The sequence below is a fragment of the Pezoporus flaviventris genome, unplaced genomic scaffold (genome assembly GCF_033815535.1).
Source record: "Pezoporus flaviventris isolate CSIRO_AGI_PZ_B2104156 unplaced genomic scaffold, CSIRO_AGI_Pfla_v1 ptg000040l, whole genome shotgun sequence".
NCBI classification, from domain to species: domain Eukaryota; kingdom Metazoa; phylum Chordata; class Aves; order Psittaciformes; family Psittacidae; genus Pezoporus; species Pezoporus flaviventris.
In genome coordinates, this window is record NW_026892588.1 from 10,852,041 (window position 1) to 10,874,715 (window position 22,675).

Here is a 22,675-nt window from a genome sequence, read left to right on the forward strand (position 1 = left end):
CGATTCTATGATTCTATGATAACTGGGAAGCACAAGATGTGCAGTACATGTGCTGCAATACTCTGCCAAGATGCAATATATCCATGCTTTTGGGATTCACCAAATTCAGGGCACATGCAGAAGGAAAATGCTCCCTTGACCACAAGGTTATGAAGCACAACGATTGGGAAATTGCATTTAAAACTCTGCAGCTTTTCATCTTCATTAACAGATTGGAGTGGGGCAAGGAGTACTGGAACTTAAGCAAGGTAAAAATGATCTAGCTCAGTTACATAGGTGAAATCTCAGTATTACTCCAGTAACACCCACATGACCCTCTTTACTCTCTCCTGTCAGAAAACAATAAGACATATATATACACACACACATACACGTATATATGTACATACATATATATGCATACACACAGACACACCACATCTCTGGATCAGTCTGCATAAGAGATCCATACAAGTACATGTTCCAAAATGAGACTCTTAAGCACTGTTTTTTAAACCTGAAAATGCCTCTAATCTTAGGAGAACTGAGTGGAAAATCAAGGTCTGCAAATAGCAGATGATGTATGGTACAAATACAGTCAGCAGAGAGATTTTCAAAAGCCCCTATCTGCTTTCAAGAGAATCTCACAGTAATTAATTCTCCAGTGGATCTGCTTTAAGAAATATCATGAAGCATAATATGAAGAACATGCCAAACAGGCAACCCTACAGAAATGAGAAGCTGAAAGAAAGTCAAGCAAGTAGCAGAACAGATCCACAGTATGAATCAGCAACCTAAAATCAGTCAAGGAGACTTGCAGATATATTGACCTTCACATCTCAAAGTGTGCTAGAAGACAAATAGGAAGAGAAATAGCAGCCGGGATTGCCGGTAAAGGTAGAAGTCTGATGCGGTGAATGAAATAATGAAGGTACCGTGTTACCTCCTGGAGGCTTTACAACTGCAAAATCATATCCCTTCAGTGCGAGAACATTGGTACATTTAGGAGCATTAAGTGCTACAGGAAACACAGGGACTAACTGCAGATGATACCTTGCCAGCTCATGCAAAATACCACAGTCCCACTAATTATTAATGGAAGCTGATTTCAAAACCAGCTATTTCACAATTAAATATAGTAACAATCTGGCAGCAGTGCTACTACCACAAAATGACAACAAATGACAGCATAGATGAAGTGCATGGTCAAGTGTAAAATCTGAGTCAACTGCAAACCAAGGCAACAAAAGTACAAAGAACATCTAAATAAAATGTCATTTCATACAACTGATCATGGACATGCTTCATTTACAGTGAATATGACAGAACAAAAGAAGACTCTAGAATGGGTGCATAGCGTGTTTACATTAAAGACAGGCGAAGAGAAAAACACAAAATCAAAGCTTATGCTAACATCTTCTGCCAAAAAACCAAAGTTATTCAAATGAAATTCAAAGCTTACTAAACTAAAAAAGGAATGTGAAGTGAAATTAAAGATCTCAATTATCTGTACAAAGAGCAGCCCAAAGACAAGACAGGAGTTAAAAAATGTGCTGGGTTTTTTTTTAGTGAACCTGTGCAGGTTTTTTTAAAAACAATAAAAGTCATTTAAGGTCAAATTTTGTGAGAACTGAATAATTCCATACACAGTTATTGGGGAGAAAGTAGTTCCTAACACACGAGAGTACTTGCAGTTTAAGACTGTGCATTAGACTTCAGGATGACTGTTTAGTTGCATTCCAAATTGCAGCCAGCAAGTCTAATATATACTAGCAGAAAAACCTCATATAAGGTTAAGTGAAAAAATAACTGTAGATTATGAAGCTGCAACTTATTATTTTTCCCCTAAAGATGGTCATTTTAGATTATGAGAGTTCATACTTTGCTAACACCTAGCAAGCATCTTCTGAAAAGCTCAAATGATTCTTTTTTTTTTAATGTAACAGTACCTGTTTCTTGGTTTTGTCATCATAAGCAAAGATGGGAAAATCCACTTTATGCAGTGTCTACCAATATAACTTCTTTTTCCCTGAAGCAAGAGACTGAAGTAATACAATCCCAGACGTATTCCAAATAAAACTAAAGGATTCATACTGTCCATACAGAGATATCGGTGTTGGGATTTCATATAAATACGTATTTCCATGCAGGAAAATGGGCTTTAAATATTATTACGTAGGGAAATCAGTGCAACACATTTTATGGAACCATTTGGGAGGAAACAAAAAAAAAAAAAAACAAAAAAAAAACAAAAACACTGCTGGAAGATAAAAATATTTAGTTCTCTTTTGAGAGTATTGGAATGGCACAGTTCAACTGGCATTACACTTACGCGCATAAAGAGCATTGGGAAAATTCTTCTTTCAAATAGGTTAAAATCATAGGAACTACTAGGGATGAGCGCTCTTAACACAGCAGATCCATACTGCTCAGAGCTGTATTTCCTCACCTGAGTCCTCAGAAATGACAGATGGATCATGCAACAGTCCCATACCCAGCAGATTTTCTGCTACGGTACAGACTGTTCATAGGTGCCTCTCTCTTACAATCAGGTTACACAACCTTTATGGGGCTGGGGCTGTTTAAGCTGGGCCAATCATGTGCATTTCCAAGATGCCACAAAGCACCAAAACTACTCATACATTGGACATGAGAACAAAAAAAAATTCCTTAGAGGAGTGTGGCAACTAAGTCAATTATTCCACTAAGAGAGACCCAACGATTTATTAAAAAACACAAGTTCCTTTGCTAGCACAATTTGTAAAGGGTTCACAGATCACCCAGACACTTCAAGAAATAGAGAACAAAAGACTTCTCCAGCTTTAAGTATAATAAGCATTTTTAGGTATAAATGTTTTCACAGACTGTACTGCTGGCACATGTGTTCACATGAAGAGCAAAATCATCCTACATCTTATTACATCACAAAGGAAAACACGTGATGTAACGTGTCATGACTGTAGAACAACTCATTTGGTAGTAAGGGACACCCTTCTAATTAATTACTGCTTCATCTGGTGGCTGAATTGTTCCTAGGATAACAAGTATGAAAATATGTACCTCATTTTCATTTTGTTTTTCTTTTAATTCAGTAGCATACAACCAAAAGCAAATAAATATCGGGCTGCAGAAGAAATCCAACTAGCAATATGAACATAAAATACCAGTTAAAATGTCAATAATAGCTGCAGTTAGTTTATCCCGTGAACTTTAGGGAATGCATACTTAAACTCCTAAGGAGTTTCTCAGACAGTCTGGGGAAACCCAAAGTTATTATCCAGCCTTCAAGTTGGAGAATACAGAACTGTTAAAATATGACAAAGGACAATTAAATTAAAACATGTCTTTAACACAAAAAACAACAATACTTTAAAAAAAAAGGCTGTATATTACTAATCTTCAAAAAAACCTTCACTCCCAAAAATGGCAGCAGCAGATGCAGAGACACTATCCAGCAAAGAGGACTTCTAATAGGGACAAGAGACAAACTCAGGGAAGACAAAACCATTAATGCTACGAAGAACACAGACAACACATTCACCCTGAGCTGCAAACTGTCAGACATACAGAGAATTCCCAAAACACATCTTTGCTGACTTACTCTCTTTCTTAATTGCCATCGTCAGAGAATGGATATTGGACTTTTGGTATGATACAGTTACAGCTGCTCTGATGTTTTAAGCTCAAGGATATATATATATACACATAAACACATGTAATTCCTCCTACATAAGGTAGGTATGGTGATGGTTATAAAGTCATCCTAATGAAAATTAAGTCTGAGCTGCTCCCACAGACGAGTTGAATCCAGGAGCTGACTCAGTTAAAAAAAAAAAAAATAATCCATCAAAGTGTCAGGCTCTAATTAAATCTATTTCTTGGTGTGACTACAAAACACACAAGAAAGGTGTAAAAAACATCAGGTGTGGGAGAAGGTGAGACCAATCTGCTCAACAGCTGCCTCAGTTTATGCAAGATTAAAGCAGGTGTGTAACAAGTCTTTCTAACCAGAACCACTGGAAGGACTAAGGAACATGGGGATTATTTATACTGCATAATGATTATGTGATTAAAATAACTGTGAGAGAAAATTCCAGGGAGTTGAGAGAAGTAAGCAAAGCAAAGCTTAATCCATGCAGAATGCATCAGGAACCAGCTGACAAAGCTGAGCAGTCACTGCAGTTCGCTCTACTGTCTTCTTCCTCCCCTGGAAACAGCTAGCCCAAGGAGCAGCCTCACTCTCTGGGAGGACACCAGATGCCTTCTCTAAGGCCAATGCCACCTCCTGCTCCTTGTTCCCAAACCCAGCTTCCTGCTGCAATGGCCAACGTACCTGTGATCACCAGGATAGGGGAGCTGAATGATTCTGCAGCAAGACGTGATGGGGAACAATGATGTTCAAAACTTCTGCTCTGCCTGTACAGTGGCTAAGTCTGGCCTCCCCTAACTTCTAATTAACTGAAACTAATGTTACTACGAACACAGGAAAAATTACGGTTGTAAAAGAAGCTGTTGGCTTAATAATGGAATGGGTGTAATTCCATGGTCTGAGCTATGAAGGGAAGTAGTATACAGACCATAATTTCTGCCCTAAATGCTACAAAAATATAAAAATTACTGAAATTATATAGCATATGCTGTATTAACAAGAAGCATAAAAACACATCAGTATGGAAGAACTTACTATCTTGCATTTTCTTGACCAGATCATCAAATCTCAAAGTGTCAGGAAAAGGCGCTTGATGTACTAAGAATTTCAGTCATAAAATAATTGCAGATAAGGTGTTGATAACCGAACTTCACCCAAACCTGATACATTATGAACTGGAAACTGGGGGAAAAAGAACAAAAAAAGAGCACTGCTGAAAGTGGGGATAGTATTTCCTTTATCTCTTCCATATTATTTCCAACAAATGAAAGGCGTAATTGTAAGGATACATACCCTTTATTTTTGCATGTAGTAATCTTGAACCTGTCTGTCTGCAACAGACAGGTGGATAAACACTGAAAGTGAGTATAATATCAAAAATATTGTTAACATTTCAGAAATATTTTAAATTAATATTAATGAAGTGTTTTTAATCATTTCAGGTAATCAACTGAAGGGGAAAAAGCAACTGATGATGCTCCTGTTCTGATACTCAAACTTTCTAGCCAGTGCAGTACTGCAAACAAGAGTCACAGCTTGCCAACATGAGGCTAGTAGGTGCAGAGATGACAAAAATATGAGAAGCTGAAATGTAAAAAACAAAGAAAACCTGCTGTAACAGGGTAAGCAGTGCTGCAAATACAGCTTTACTCAAATAGGGAGGGAGCCTTTCAGGAATCAAATCCACTCGTGCCAAGGTGCGCAGACAAGAACAATGAGTAACCACATACATTCCTGATTTCTGGTGGCACAAAGAAAACTCCCATTTCAATACACTAGAAAGCTCTCTTTGTATACATATCCTAAAATGCCTGTTGGCAGACTTTCACCATACTTACTCTGAACCATGTCTGACACCAAGATTACTTTTATTAGCTAGGCAAAGTAGAGGGTTCAGACTTTTTTTTCCTAACCTATAGTGAACTGATTAACATCAGTTAAGGGTAAATGGCAATGCATGTGAAGTGAGACAGTGAGGCACTGGCACAGGTTGCCCAGAGAAGCTGTGGCTGCCCCATCCCTGACAGTGCTCAAGGCCAGGTTGGACAGGGATTGGAGCAACCTGCTCTAACGGAAGGTGTCCCTGCCCGTGGCAGGGGGTTGGAACTGGATGAGCTTTAAGGTCCCTTCCAACCCAAACCATTCCATGATTCTACGGTGAACAGGAAATGTATTCTTGTCATAGCAAATTAGATCTGAAGTAAAACTTATTTTAGAGCGTTAATAATTGATAATTTTGGGAAGTGGTAATTTCTAGAGTCTAAGAAAAAGGTTATTTAAAATAATATTATTGACTCTATGTAGTTAAATATATCTATAATAAATTTTCATTCCCAAAAGTTGCTAAAAATATTTTTAGGCCCTTTTTCCATTATCACATTTGCCTAGTTGCAAGATCTTACAAGTTATTAATAAGACTTATTTCCACAATGATGAAATAAATTGTAGAGTTTGTAGTAAATCTGACAAGCTATATTAAAGGTATTTCAACCTGTAGTGAACTGATAACATCAGTTAGGGGTAAATGGTAATGCATGTAAAGTGAGACAGTGAGGCACTGGCACAGGGTGCCCACAGAAGCTGTGGCTGCCCCATTCCTGGCAGTGGTCAAGGCCAGGCTGGATAGGGTTTGGAGCAACCTGGTCTAGTGGAAGGTGTCCCTGTCTGTGGCATGGGGTTGGGACTGGATGAGCTTTAAGGTCCCTTCCAATTCTAACTATTCTATGATAATACTACAGAGTAATCAAGGAATAGATTGGTCATGCTTTGGTATTGAACACCTCTTACAATTACCAATGATTCTCTCTGATGTTCTGGGGGGGCACAAATTCCCTTTGCACACAAGAAAGCAGAACACTTTCATGCTTAGTTTGACCAACGTACAAGAACAAACTTCATTACAGCCAATTGGTCACAATTTACTTAGGAGAAATTTTCAGACTGAAGCCTTAGCAAAATTGGAGATCGTCACACACTGTTTCACTGCTGGCTTAATGCTAGGGTCAGAGACCAATACAGAAGTATCCATGAAGATTTAAACTACAAGTTACCCTCTGTATTGGGGCCTCAGCTGGAGGAGTGGAGGTTCACCCATACCCTTAATTCCCATCAGGTTCAAATCAGGCAGTTTAGGACATGAGAAATGGCAATAGTCATACCTATAGAAGTTTAGAGAGGGGGAAACATAGTGGATATAGCTGTCTACATAAAATCACTGTAGGAAAAAATAAATAAACAAGAGAGACAAATGAGAAAAAGCAGAAGAGTATTATGCTTGCCTAAGAAAAAAACCCATAGAGCCTAAAAAAAGCTCAATGACAAGTCTTAATGGACTAACAAAACGTACACAAGGGAACACGAACAGCAGGTCACATCACAGTTCATATATGGCAGCTGCCAACATAAAAACATTTTAAGCAACTAACTGCACAAAATGTTACAGAGCAAATTAAAAAGCAGTGACAACAACCCAATACCAACTTAATGCGGGTATCAAACTGATTTATAGAATTCAAGTAAGATTTAACCTGAACACAACTAGCACTTCATAATAGAGGCGAAGATTTATATGCAATGAGCAGCTCTGAAGTTACATATATGTGAAATACAAAATACCAACCTAACTTTGTTTCCCTGGAAGAACCAAACAGCAATAAGCCTGAAGGGAAGAATTAAATGAATCCTGCTATGAGAACCAAAACAGAGGAGAAACTTAAAAGAAGTGAGAATTGAATTCAGCTACAGACTTCCAAGAGTTGGCAACACAAAGCCAGAAAAATCTAACAACTAAAATAAATCCTGAGAGCAAACAGCAGGAGCAGATAGATCAGAAAACACATGATTCCCATGTAATCTCAGAATGTATAAATGGAATTTTACTGGGTTTTCATTGCTGCAAGAAAACTTAAGAGCACTAAAAAAAAAAAATGGAGGTTCATTATTACAGGGAAATAACTAGATATTGAGAAATGACAGGTTCTGACAAATCCAAATATATGTAATTTATCAGAAAATTGGCAATACTGACAAAACTCCTAAATTAGCTACAAGACTAACATCCAAACTATGAAAAAAAAAAGTGCCAAGCACTCCCAATTGCTACATCAAAATCTCTAAGCAATTAAGGAAAAAGTATAAAGATGCTAGTAAGTTTGGTTGGATCTACAGAACCTTGGTTTCCCTTGATTATTGTTCAGAAGTGCAAGTTAAAAGATATTAAATAAATTTTAATTGTATCCTCTTTCTCACTATATGGTTTCTTTCTCTTTTTTTCCTTTCCTTTTAATATATTTTTACCAACAGTAGAATTTGCAGAGATGCACAAGTGACACATACTTTGGAAATTATGGTTCAAGTCATTTATGCCTGTTTGTGGCCCAGGCCTTCAAACAGAAACTATACTAAAAGAGGGGAGGTTCAGGGTTAATCGTGAGGAAGAAATTTTTTGCAATGAGGGTGGTAAAATCGTGGCACAGCTCACCCAGAGAGATGGTGGATGCACATCCCTGGAGACACTCAAGGCCAGGCTGGATGTGGGTCTGGGCAACGTCATAGTTGAAGATGTCCCTGCTCCTTGCAACATCTCTTCCAACCCAAACTATACTACGATTTCATAAACTTGCCTATTCCTTTACTATTTGCTTATCATTTCTCCACTGCTTAAAATATGCTGTCTACTTCTTTCTCATATATGTAGGTGGGGCAGATTTTAAGCATGTGTGTGCAAATATATATTTACACAAATATACAGACACACACCCTTCTATATCTGCATATACAACAGTAAATTTCTCAAAACAATTTCTTTGTATTTGAATTCCAAAGCTCTCTTAATGCATGCATGCAATTTCCTTTTAGAATTTCATCTGCGAAGACTTCTTCTGATGGCACCTCTTGAAAAAGATGAAATGTAGCAAAGTCAATTCCACACACACACATATGCAGACTCATCCAATATCAAAGCACTCACTCATTCCTCTTCATTTGGCTCCTGCAAATATCAATAACTCTAAGACAACCCATACTACATAAAGCATATTGTATGTTCTGTACCACAGTAAAACCAGAAAATAGACTCCAGATGTTTCCTCAAATCCTGCCAAAAATGAAATTTAAAAAAGTGTTGAAACCCAAGCAAAGTTAGAAGGAAGCCCTGACTTAAAACATATAGGAAGAAGAGGAACAAGTAACCTGTAGCTTTGCTAGGAGTAAATTTGTTCTGTCTTCACCTACTAGATAAGAAGGGTCAATCTCTATTAACTGTAAATACAGCAATTATAAAGAATGAAAATTCTCATTTTCTTCCCATTTATTATTTCTTTAGAATGACATCTCAGACCTTCCAGAGATTTGAGACTGGGAAAAAGCCTTAAACAGCTTTCACTCTTTTGGAAGACTAGATTCCTTCGGGAGTTAATTAGACTTTGCTTTTAGCTACACTAAAAGCAATACTGAAAATGGGACTTGGCCCCTAAATGTTTAGAATTTGCCATTTTATCATGTCAGTTAGCACCATAAAGCAAAATGAACTGATACTGCATGAGTCCTTTCTTGTTGAACTGCAAAGTAAAGGAGGTTTGCTTAAAACAATCCTTCAGTAGGAATGACTGTCAGCTTCGCACTGCACAGGATGTTTTGGGCTCACTGTTACTCCTTTGAGTGCCAAAACCAACAGGCAAAGCCCAGTAGCTTCTTAAAAAAAAAGAATAAAAGTACTGTCAAGACCAATTATCTGTAGAGATTCTCGAGGTGGAACTCATCTGGCCCAAGAGATCCTGTAAGACCTCTGAAACTGATCAAAACATAAAGGAGGAAGAAACACTTCCAGAGGCAATTCACTATAACTATCTTAAGATAATTAATTTACAATTAAAAATTTGCCTTCAAGATGTGTCCATCTTTGTCCCTTAGACACAGAGGAAGTCCAAGCAAATTGTTTAGCCTTCATCTGCTGCTCTGGTGGGGACAGCAAGAAGAGTACAGAGAAAAATACTCAAAGCTGCTTGTGTCAGCAGGTATTTTTGATAAAAAGAAGCAAACAAAAAAGCCTTGGATCCATCACTAATATATATTTTTTCCTCATATAAAACTTATTATAGGATACTTTTTAATGGACTGCTTAATAACCAAGATGTATTTTCAATTTGGAAGTAATGGACGAAATAATGGAGAATTTGAAATACGTAACTTTCTGATCGGTCTCGTCTTTCAGAATTATATATGATAGTGCTCAATCAAAACACATTCTGTCCCTTCACTTTATCATATGCAGACAGGCTAATGGACCAATACAGGGTATAAAAAAAATACAACTGTTTACAAAAGCATAGCTTTATGTCCTGCAGTCAAGATATACGGAATTGCGAAGGGATGACTTAATTGGTTATTTTACCTGCATGGCACTCTTTCCAAGCTTAACCACCTCAAATAAAGTGACAGGGTCCCCTTCTCCATTCTGCTGAGGGTGGCCATTAGCTCTTCCACGACTTGCTCCTCTGGCTCCAGATTCAGAACGACCCTTGTCCGCTGGAGACTTTCGTGGTTTCTTAGTGGCAGACTGGGCAAAGAAAACCAGCAGAACAAAAATCTATTATAGCTCTATCTGAAATCATTCAACGTATCTTTATACATAAATATTACACATATTTATACACTCACACATGTATACACACACAAGTATCACAGAATAAGCCAGGCTGGAAGGGACCTCAGGAGGTCTCCAGCCTCCAGCCTTTCCTGCTCAAAGCTGGAAATTCAACCAGGTTGCTTAGAGCTTTATCGCATGAGGTACCTATGTTTTTATTCATCAGTAATTGTTGAGGAACAACTTAAAAGCCACTGTCATATCACAGTAAATAGTGGTGACTTCCCAACACAGGAATATCAGCTCATGTCAGTACCCGGATTAGTCTTATTCAACACAGACAGTTGACAATATGACTAAAACTAGATAAACGGTAGCAAATTGCAGAAAGCAAAAGTGGTTTATGCTGGCACACAAAATCTTTTAGAACTAATGATCTTTGGAAGACAGTAAGTTATTAAAAATGCACTTGTCATGTTAACATTCGGTTTCTGTATTTTTATTTTTATGCAATTTGTATAAGAAATTGTGCACATAATGAGTCGGCTCTTCAACTCAAATTAAATCACTGGATTTATACAGCCAGTACACAGATTTAACAGATAATCATAGCAGCCCCGTGCTTCAAATTTTTATGAGTTAGGACATTTTCCCTGTGAATCTAAATTATTTATTGTAAATTTTCACTAGATTCTTCAAGCTTACATCAGGTGGTATAGATCCCGCTTGTAAGAAGTCACCCAGTGAACAGTTTGCTCTGAATTTAGCTTTCTGGAGAAAATAATGCAGGATTCTTGCTATGATCTTATTTCCATATTCTGTTTTTCTCCCTCCTGTGAGGCTGAGAAAAGTAAAAGCTGCCATCTTCCACAGAACTATGAAGCTGTTTTGAGGAATTACATCAAAGAAAACAGCATGCAAGCAACCTGAACATTACATTTAGAACAATATCCTCCTGGTACCATTTTCTTGAATATACTGGCAGATGGATTCTATTAAAGCTTTTCATAAAGAACATCAAGTCAGTGTTTTTGGTTGCATCTTCCAAATGCAGACACATTAAGAATATTCCTGCAGAGGAAAGGGATCACATTTCTGGAAGAGAGCTGTAGAAGACAGACCTGCAGTCTAGCGGGTCCTTACTTTAAAAGGGATCACAGCTGGTGGAGCCAGAGTGCTAAAGGAAAGGGCAAGGCAGAGTGAACTGCAACTGCCTCTTGCAAGACTTGTGTACAAATGCAAGCTGGAAAGCTTAAAATACGGAACAATCTCTGCGAGAAGTTTTGTGGATAACATCTGCACTTATGATCAAAAGAATAGGTGCTCTCCCTCAATGAATTTTTAAACATATGCAAAGCTGTCTTTATCAGCAAGAAAACTATCAATATGTGACATGTTTGAGCTCCACTGAGCTCCAAAGAGACATATGATCACTACTTTATAAAATGGAAAATAATTAGAAGTAAATTATCTCTTTTGAGATACATAATTCCTGTGCTTCTCCAGTCTGGGTGACAGTAAGCCATAAGCTCTTCAACTAGCTACAAGGACTGCTAAATGAAACAGGAGTGCAAGTTGATGACCTCCACGGAAGCTAATGGAAGCCCTCCTATAGTCAGTTTTCTCAACATATACTTCAGTGGGAAACTCTAAACGCTGCCAGGATGAAGGGAAAACAAGGAGGAACTGGAAGTGAAATGCACACATCCAAAGATACCTTGCTACTGGAAAGGAGTAAGAGCCACCTACATGGCGTGAGTACCATGGATCAGCATGCACATGCCCCAAATGAGTAATCACAAGACATGTAAATGCTCAGTTTGAACTCCACTTTTGTCAGGTATCTTGGGAAAAAGGGGTGCTCTGACCAAGACTCTCAGTTTGAATTAGAAGGGTGGGAACACCAGTGGGCTCTCAGAAGAGAGAAATAACTGAAAGAGGTACTTCTCACAAAGTAACTGACAAAGCCAGATTCTTCAAATCCAGGTAAAGATCTCAATATCCTGGACCCAAGTTAACACCAGTACTGAAACTACCTGAATAAATTTTCTCTTTGGTATAGATTTTCTTTCAACAAACAGAACATCTCTCACAATGCAGGAAACAAGTCTTTCATTTAATAAAAACCATTCTGCATCCAGACTGGGGTAGCTTAACTCAGATGCAAGATCTATACTTAATCCTTTCTCAAGATATAAAATAAGCAAAAGATCCTCTGCTAAGACACCAAAGGAAATCCAAAACTAGAACATTCTGAGTTAGGCAAGGATTAACATTTTCAGGTGGAGAGGTACTAGAGAAGGGGTGTCCACCAGACTTCCACTCCAGAGCACTTCCACCCAGTAGGCATATGACAGGAAGCCCAAGATCAACCCCACTCTGGAGTATAAATATGAAAGCAAGTCACACATGGGTCCTCAAGCCTCCAGAAACTGCCTGGTACTCTAATTACAAATGTCTGCAAGCACAAGGGCAGAACTGAGGAACTGGCATTATCTTATTAACATACAACACTACAATGCTGTTGTCAGACACGCGTAGTGCCCCTGAATATACAGCAAGAAACTTCTCAGGCCATCCTGACAGATCTGAGCTTCATACAGGTTCCTACCTCTGAGTACGAAGTTGAATAGGTAAACCTATTTCAAGAGGAGATTTTTTCATGATGAGAACAACCAGCCATTGCAATAATCTCCCTAGGGAAGTCGTAGATTCCCCAGTGTTGGACACTCCAACTTCAGCTGGACAGGATGCTGGGCCACCCTGCCTAGCTCGTCATTTGCCAAGAAAGATAGGACTAATTGATCTCTAAGATCCCTTCCAACCTCATGCTCTGCAGTTCTATCCCAAGATGGAGACAACCAACACCACTGAAGCAAGTGAAGAAAAAGCATGGACTGGTACATCACTAGAAATGCAAGAGGACCCCTTCCTGATACAGAGTATCTGCGGTATATCTGCAGAGGCAGTGTGCTCTTGGAAGTGGAAACAACAGTAATGTCTCTTTGGGACGCAGGGCTACCTCTGTCTGGCATCCTCAATGCCTAACACAATCTTTAGATTCATAGCTTGACTTTGCAGCTCCACTTCCAGCTGTCCAGAATATTTGTCTTTCATAAAGAAAGGGTTTGCACTGAGCTAAAGGATCACTCTTGACAGTGAACGCTGGAAGTTTCCAGGAGCATTGCTATAAGTAGTACTGCTGCTTTAAGGCTTAAACTAAGGCAAACAAAATACTTATCTTGCCTGTAGTTAAGCTAAGATGATGGCAGTTCAGAATTTTGAAATAAATTAGCTACGTAATACTTTTGCTTTCATGCCTTTAAAATGATTGGGAAGGGAAAAAAAAGCAACCCACATTTGTAAGATCAAGTAATACAGTGAAAGTTGATTCGTTACACTAACAAAGAAAAAAAAAAGTGAAAGTGGCTCGACATTTCCTATTAACATTCCCCAGAGTGATCCAACACACTTCATGAAGAAATAAAGACAGTAAAAGTGTTACAGGTCAGTAACTCCATCTAACCTGCCACCTTAAATGATGACCTCTACGTGTGCATTCATACTGTAAGTAATTTAAAGCAGTACCTATTTCTCAAGATAGCTGGAAGAACCTTTTTAACCTTCCACTTGAGTAAAACTGAAGAACTTGCCTCTCCACAGCACCATCCTCCTGAGAGGCCTCTGCACTACAACCTCCTGTTAAGTGAAAAAGTGGTAATGTCTGAGCTCCTTCTGAATTAATCCTGATTAAAAACAGAAGGCTACTGCACACTTTGTAACATCATCATGGTTATCTTGGAAGTTTTGGGATTCAAATGGTCAGTCTTTTAGACTTTATTCATCTAGAAACAAACAAGGTGCTCTCTATGAAAAACCTCATGCCACAGATAAAGACAGATGCAGGTCCCCTAGCATCCCGTGCATACAGAGCTGCTTCAGCTATAACACATGCAGTTTAGAACAAAACAAAAAGCAGAGGCAGTGCTGAGGCATGCTGTTGCTTTTTTAAAATTCTCATGTAAAAACCTAGCAGGAGTTCTAAAAGTTATCTTAAAGAATCGGGATTCTGCTATAAATGCCTGAATCACTTCGATTCTTCTAGCTAAGAGAATTGCTATCAAAACCAGATTATTTACATAGAAAAATGAAGAATAATTAGATTGCCAAAAATACAAGGACCATCCCATCAAAAGCCTAAACCAAAGCCTTCTAATGCCATTCGGATTTCTCCACCAGGAAGCTTCAAGTGGCGGGATAGAAAAGTATCCACATACTGGCTGTATGTGCATCGCATTTCCACAGAGCTACAAAAAGACAGTCACTTCAGTTTTAAGGGATACACCTAAAATACCATGCAATCAAAACAGGACAATGATGTAAGTCACATCAAACTACAAACTTTGACTACTATGAAAATAAATTCTTCCAAGAGGATTCCTTCCTACTGTTCACTAGGACGTGTATGATTTGGAACCAGAAGGAAAACTCAATCCCCACCAGTACCTAACATTCATGCTACAAGACTGAATACGGCTAAGAGTCCTCTGCAAAGTCGAAATACCACATATGAATGCAGAGATAAGGCACTGTGGTCTGTCATCTCCATACAAAAAAAAAAACCAAAACAAAAGGACCTGAAAGCAAAACTGTACAGTCTGCACAGGGGATAAAAGGACTGCAAGTGCCTTGTTCCACCTTGCCTTAATAGAAGAATCTGAGGAGCTGGAGAAAGGCATGCTGGGGTCCTGGTTATGGGATGAGAGAGTCATCAGCAGAGATCACAGAATTGCCACCTTTGGAACAGAAAGACTGGTATTTCTTCTTGTCCTCTGAACCAAATAGACTAATCTGTACTCCTACCTCAAAGCTGAAATACAGCCAGGAGATCTCTCTCTCTCTCCCTCAACATCTGACAGCTGAGGCTTAAGCCATGCTGTCCTGAGCCCCTAGGAAGGTAAGGCCAGATAGGTCAAAATAAAGCATGCCAATAACATTGAACAGAAAGTGTTGATCCAAGAAAGGAGACAAAAAAGGATAGACAATTAACTGAACTGAGCCTGAGCTCACTAATGTGAAAGCTACACCACATCATAAGCCCTTGGGCTTTCAAACCCCCTATCTACAACAGGAGAGCAGTCTATACCCACGTGTTTCAATAATGCAGAAGACAGAAAAGGCATTTTTGGCCAGTGTTACTCAGCAGCTTCAACCAGAGGACTATTATAGGTCACTCATTAAATACACCCCACACAATTCCCTAAATATATAGTCAGATGGTATGCTTACATGTATTTAAGCAATACTGCGTGCAACAAAATATCCCACTGTTGGCTAGTCATTCCACAGGCATCTGGTCTACAAGACTCAGCATTCAGAAGCACATGGGCAAGGGGGAGGCCAGCCTCAGCCACTGTCAATGCTAGGAAAGGACATGGTGCAACTCCTGCTAAATTCACAGCAAGGCTTGGTGAATTCAGGACAACCAGGTTAGATTGTGAGAGTTATCCTGAATGACCAATGCACTGGATCTCTTAGTAAGTTGATGGTATAATCTACCCAGTCAAGTACTCATTAGAATAGTCCCTTATAGAAGTGGAGGGGCAACTTGGAAACAGCGTTTTCAGGAAGGGAAAGCTCCCCAGAACATTAAGATTCTCTATGAACTGAAGAGATTGTACAAATGGTAAACCCTCAAATGTGGACCATCTCTGTACAAAAGTGTCAAATCTGCAAAGAAGAATGTCTTTCTTTGGAAAATAAGTCTGGAAAACCCTTTAGTAGTAGTCTATCTTTCTGATAAAATGTATCTATCATCCTGTAGATAAAATTTATCTATTTATTCTATAGATGAAATTTATCTATTTATTCACCTCATTAAATACCTACATATATTTGATGGAGTACATTGTGTGCAGCTCTGTAACAGAACCATGCAGCAAACCAAAACAGCACAGAACACTTTCAAAAGAAGACAGTATGTTTATGGCAGATGTGTCACTGCAGTTGTGATGGCCTAAGGGCATAAGCAAATCAGCATTTGCAGGGAGAGATCAAATCTTATTAGACCATAATATTTTAGTTAGGAAAAAAAACAAAACAACCAAACCCCCCAAAAAACCCCAAACCACAAGAAACAGTAGACCCTTTGGGCAGAAAACCCTTTCTTTAGGTCTATAACAGAAATTAAAAACATCAAAGCTAAGTAACAGTTGAGAATAACAGCTCTGAATTTAACTAAACATTTTAATCTGTGTCATATCTGAGAATAAAGGTAGGTGGTACCTGTGGAGGAAACAAAAAAATCATGTTAGCATATGGAAGAGTGGGGAGGGGAAAAAACATCAGAGCTGCACCTCCTGTAAGAAAGAGATAATTCACCTAAGGAAAGTGAATGAGTTAGCAGCATGAATGGGAGAACTACGTGGAGGAGGATAGATAGAAAGCGAAATACAATGTTTGCAAAACCAATACCTCAATTACTAAGTCCAAGACTTCACATCAAATTACACTATAAATTGCCTAGATTAGACTTTCCAAGGTGTTTGCATTTCTATTCAAGGATATTAAGATGTTAAATGGCTCTTTCCTTTTGGCCAATTTCTGTAGATCCACCATATTTATTCCTTTCTGTTGCTGCAATATCAAAGGCAGGATTTGATTGCATGCCCAAACATACATATATATATATATATATATATATATAAAGTCATCCAAAAAACTGTAGTCAAATGACTGAATTTGTGGATCAGGGGAGAGCAATAGAAGCCATTTATGTTGACTTTAGCAAGGTTTTCAACAGTCTTCCACAATATTCTTGCATCCAAATTGGGAAGTTATGATCTGGATGGGTAGAAACACTGTTGAACTCTTGGGCTCAGAGCACAGCAGTTCATAGTAGATCATTCGCTACCCCAAAGCTGGCAATGAGGGAATATGACAGAAGTCTAACTGGAACATGTCCACTTTCCCATCTTTATCAGATAGCGGGGACGGGGGGGGGGGGGGGGAGGTGTGGGAGAATGTGCTCCCATCAAGAGTACAGATGACACAACACTGGCAGAGAGACTACATCAAGGGCAAAACAGCTATCAACAGTCTGGAGGACTGGGCTATGTGCACACTCAAAATTCAACATGGACAAATGCAAAGACCTGCACCTGGCAGAGTAATAAAGCCCTGCACCAGTGCAGGCTGGAGAGTGGCTAGGAAAGGAACAGATCTGTGGAAAAGGATCTCGGGATCTTGAGGGACATGAAACTACCATGTACCTGAGCATCAAAGGCCAACAGCACCTCAGACTGTACAAAGAGAATACAGAAGAACAGCAAGGAAACTGATTATACCCTTTTACTTAGCGCTTCTTAGCCCATATCTGGAATACATCCAGATCTAAACTGTGTCCAGTTTTAGCCCCCTCAGTGTGAGAGAGGTATTGATAAACTAGAACATGTTCAAGCAGAGGGGCTACCAACTTGGTCAGGGGGCTGGGAACACCCTTCTGTGGGGCTTTTTGTAACAGCAGATATTAAGTAGGAGGACAACTGACAGCAGTCACAAAGTGAAGACAGACAGGCTCTGACTGCTTACAAGGGAGAAACTGTTCACAAAATAAAATGAAACCGATTGCTAAGAGGGGATGTGCAGTCTCCAGCCTTAGTGGTTTTCAAGACCAGAGTAGAAAAGCCCCAAGCAATGTGGTTTGATCCTAAAGCAGGCCCTGCTCTGAGCAGGAGGCTGCAATGAGAACTCCTGAGGTCCTTCCCAGCCTGATTCCATGACTGACCATCACCATTTCTCTTCTCTGAAACTCTTCCAGTCCTAATATACCCATTCTTGAGAATTTGGAGCAGAGCTCAAGAGGGGAAGAGAAACTAGAATTGTGCAAAGTTTTCCAAATTTTGGCAATCCACACTTTCATAAAAGACACGGTATTTCTTTTAATTTTTATTCTCTATTCTCTTCCTTAGTTCTAAGATTGGATTTATCTTTTTTGACCCTTAATCAGCATTAAGATGATGTTTTCAAAGAATGATCTCTGATAACCCCAAGGGTCTTACTCCTTAGCATCAACAGTCAGCTCACAGCCCGTCATTTTATGTATGAAGTAATGGCCACTTCCTCTGAATGTTAATCAATGTTCATACAATCATGTATACATTTAACGAGCCTGGAGTTGTTCTAAGCATAGTAAGCAATTGCTCCTGTAGAAACTTGATAGCAGGACCAGTAAAGTGCTTCAGAGAATACTTTCACAGGACCTTCTAATAAGCTCAAACAGAGGGAAACACCTTTTTTAACTTTCACCTTTCCCTTCCAGTTAAAGTGTGGTGGGTACAAAATATCACTAGCGTTGCTTTAACGTAAATTCTTCTACTCTGACAACCTCCTGGCGTAGCAGTCAGGTTGCACCATCCTCTGTTTTGGGGGTTTTTTATTAAATCTGCAAAACCTCGTAGATTTAATAATGAGATATTCTTAAGATAATTACTGGTTTTGCCCTTTGCTTACAAGCTATATAAGGAGATGACCAGTTCTCTTTACAAGCTTCTTTAAAATCTCCCGTAAAGAAGATCCACATTTGTGAGCAAATCTGTCTGTATGATGAACATATGCCACCATAGGAAACTGTTCAAAAGCTTTCAAAAAAGAAGACAACGTGCCCAGAAAAGACGAGGATTTAAAATGTTGGTTCCCAAAGTATGTCCAGAAAATGTGATGTAAATTGAAAACCAGTACTAAGGAGGAGTTTACACCAGCCTGGCCAGCATGCTTCAGAGGAACACATTGTCCTGTCCATTTTTACAGCCTCACTAGCCCATGCTTAATGAGTTAGACTTAGGGTGGAACGTCTTGGGCAGGGTATTTCAATCTTCTAGTGCTACATATATAGCACATTCATACTGGGGATGTACACATAGACACTACAAGGAGAATCAAAACCATTAATAACAAACACACAGAAGTTCCCACCAAAAATCTTATTCCACAGTGTGTACTTCAAGTGGTACAATCACAACAGCTACATCTTATGACCTTGAAGACCTAAAATGACCACATGACACAAAACTTTTTCTGTAGTTTCCAATAAATTGTCTGTTTTATAAAACAAAAATAAAAGGGAAAGCCTTCTTAAATACTCCATCTAACAGAGAATTGTTTCTGTATGGTCCCATTTATGGGCCAGCAATAGGCTAAGACTAATGAAGAATAGCAGATAGCAATATTATCTGCTGTGCTATGCTGGAGAATAGGTTGAAGCTCCCAATCCATAAATAGGACAGAGTGTATGTCAATTACATCAATTTTTAAACTGTTTTAATAGACCTTCTGAGGCATTTATAGTTAATACTATGCTGCAACTCTTCCATTCACAATAAGAGATTATCAGTTACTAGAAGGATGGTTCAAACGTCATTTGTCACTTAAAATCCACTGCACTTTCAAAACAGACAGCAGTCGTACGTACTGAGATTACTCTCTTGTCTGGAAGAATGTTGTAATATGACAATAATAACAAAATAGCAGTGTTCACGTAAGTAGCTAGCAAAAGAAAAAGTAACAGCTATTATGAGCTCACTTTATGTCCCTTTTTAAACACTCCAAACATTGTGTATCAATCTGATAAATATTTCATACTACAAGTCTTCATAAAGTTTGACATAGGGCTCATTAAAAGCCTATTTATGTGACCACAAGATGATTAGATGAAAAACAGTTTGCAGTCAATTTTAAATAGATGCATAACGAAACAAAACTAAATTACACATACTGGAGGCCTGCCAGGACGGCCCCTTTTTCTTTTTCCTTTGACTTCTGCTTCTTCAAGCTCACTGCCAGCATCTGAATGTGCAGTAGTTTCATTTGTAGAATCCCTAAGGGGGAAAAAACACTAGATAAATTAAAATGATTTGAAATCAACAAGTAATCTATAACTGACTGATTAAATATTTAGTCCTAAGCCAGGAAAAAAAAACCCAAAAGTCAGTATTAAAAGGCTTGCCACATTTATTCTGCAAATGAAGGAACTAAGCATAGTTATCCCTGGCAAAAAGCCTTACCTTTTTATGATACAGAATGTCATTTTATAGACTAGAAGTTATTTAAATTAACAACTTCTTTTGAAGCCATATTACACTTAAAAAACTGGCTATATTAAACAGCACATTCTCAACATATACAACCCACAATGTATTCACTTAGTATCAACTTTCTTTTACCCTTATTAACCACTTCCAAACTGCTTTCACGGTCATGAGAGAGCAAACTGTAGTCCAATCCAGCTATCACATCATTAGAACAATTACACACGTTCCCACTCAGATTACACCAGGTTTTAGTCACACTCAAAAACAATGGTATCGAGCAGCTGTTAAGAAAGAGAGGGTTAATGCTGAGCAGAGGCACAAACCAAAAAACTCACTTTGGTCTGAAGACATTTGTGTTTCTTGCAGCTAGAAAAATGTTCTCACTTATACAATGATAAAGCCTTGACATTGCTCAACGACTGTAGCAAAGCAGCCCACAGTATCACTTGTCAATCATTTCTGTTTTAACACCATCCTAAGCAGGGAAAAAAGCATCCCAATTTCCACCACCCACTCCCCCCAGGGCAGGTGCACAGGTACTTCTCTGCTTCCAAAACAGACCTGGCTGCTTGAAGAAACTCAGTTTCTAAGTGATCTTCTGAGGCATTAGATTTTGCCCAAGAACCCACAACCAAAACCATACCTGTTAATGATGTGCTTTATATTTAGTTTGCAAGACCACAGTGCATGAGGTCTCTCTAAATGGTAAAAGTAACTGCAATAATGTCCCAGATTACTCCAAGATGGATGGGTCAAGTCTAGCTCTAATCAGAGATTTCTTTAAATCAAACATAATTTACTTGAAGTGAAAGGAGTTAAACTGCTATAAAATTTATGCAAGGGAAAGGTGAAAATCAGACCTATTGCATTACTTTATACAGAATCAAATACAAAAGGCAGCATTAGTTATTTGATTTACAGAAACGGAAAAGCTCCTGCAAGACAAGATCCACACTGATCTTCCACACTGTTTATTGTTTGGGGTTTGGTTTTGTTTGTTTGGGATTTTTGATTTTATTTCATAAAACAGGAATCCTTCATAAATTTGCTCAAGGCTATTTACAATGTCTAAAGATACAAACATCACTGTATCAGAATCAAGAATGTTCTGATACTTCTCTTTGCTGAAATTAAGCAAAAGGACAAGGAACTTTTGGAACAAGTCTCAGGGAACTGGAGCACCTCCCGTATGAAGATAGGCTGAGAAAGTTGGGGCTGTTCAGCCTGGAGAAGAGGAGGCTGCGTGGAGACCTCACAGCAGCCTTCCAGTATCTGAAGGGGGCTATAAGGATGCTGGGAAGGGACTCTTCATTAGGGACTGTAATGATAGGACAAGGGGTAATGGGTTAAAACTTAAACAGGGGAAGTTTAGATTGGATATAAGTTCTTTACTCTAAGGATGGTGAAGCACTGGAATGGGTTGCCCAGGGAAGTTGTGAATGCTCCATCCCTGGCAGTGTTCAAGGCCAGGCTGCACAGAGCCTTGGGTGACATGATGTAGTGTGAGGTGTCCCTGCCCATGGCAGGGGGGTTGGAACTTGATGATCTTAAGGTCCTTTCCAACCCTAACCATTCTGTGATTCTAATTACTGTATTGTTCTGCATTTGCTCTACCTCAATTAATTCTGCAGAACTATCATGAATTTCTAATATTAAGACATTATTTTCCAACTTGCAAGCACAAAGGGGGCATACAGAATCCTCTACAAAAGCTAGAATGCAGTAGAACATAAATAAATCTCCTTTTCTGAAAGGAACTTCAATGGATTATCTCTAAATACTATAAACACCCTAGAAAACCAGGCATCTAGATTAAAAACCAGTATTCAAGCACATCTGAATTCCTAAATTATACGCTTGCAAACCAGTATCTCCACAAAATACCGAAAATGCAGCTTTGTTGTCATAAAAATCAAAGCCAAGCAGCTTTTCTGCTTCATAAAGTATGAAATTTACAAAACTCAATATCAGGCTATTAATTAAAATAAACAGTCAAAAGCCTAAAACCAAATCAAAGATAGCCCACACTAGTGAAAAGCAATGCAATGAATACAGCTGAACACAGCGTCTACGCGAATGGATGTAGCCAGCCTTTTCTCAAAGGCCGGCCATTACACTGCAACTCCATCTGACTAAAATGCATATTGCTTCACAACGTTATTTTTTTATTTAAATAACTTGAATACAGAAGGGAGGAACCCCATGAAAACATCTGCTGCTTTCTATTGCTGTAGAGGAATTAAAGCTGTTCTCTCTTGCTCTTTTTAATAAAAATAAGCTTCTCTCTGCTCTACACAGATCCTTGCTGGAAAAAATTTAGGCATGGTGCGGTCTAAGCAATACCCCCCTTTGTGGGGAAATGGTGGAGCTGTGTTA

General features: G+C 38.8%; 1 protein-coding gene across 3 annotated transcripts in view; it reads right to left on the minus strand.

Annotated features, from left to right (window-relative positions):
* The window catches only part of STAG1 (STAG1 cohesin complex component), a 181,446-nt gene that overhangs the window by 112,908 nt on the left and 45,863 nt on the right, over positions 1-22,675 (minus strand). For 2 of the 3 annotated variants that reach the window (XM_061465266.1, XM_061465267.1), the window contains exons 3-4: positions 19,984-20,086; positions 10,020-10,184 (exon numbers count right to left, since the gene is read on the minus strand). In XM_061465266.1, coding sequence (XP_061321250.1) covers positions 10,020-10,184; positions 19,984-20,086 — 268 coding nt within the window. The remainder of the gene's footprint in view (positions 1-10,019; positions 10,185-19,983; positions 20,087-22,675) is intronic. The other variant, XM_061465268.1, reaches the window with a different exon arrangement.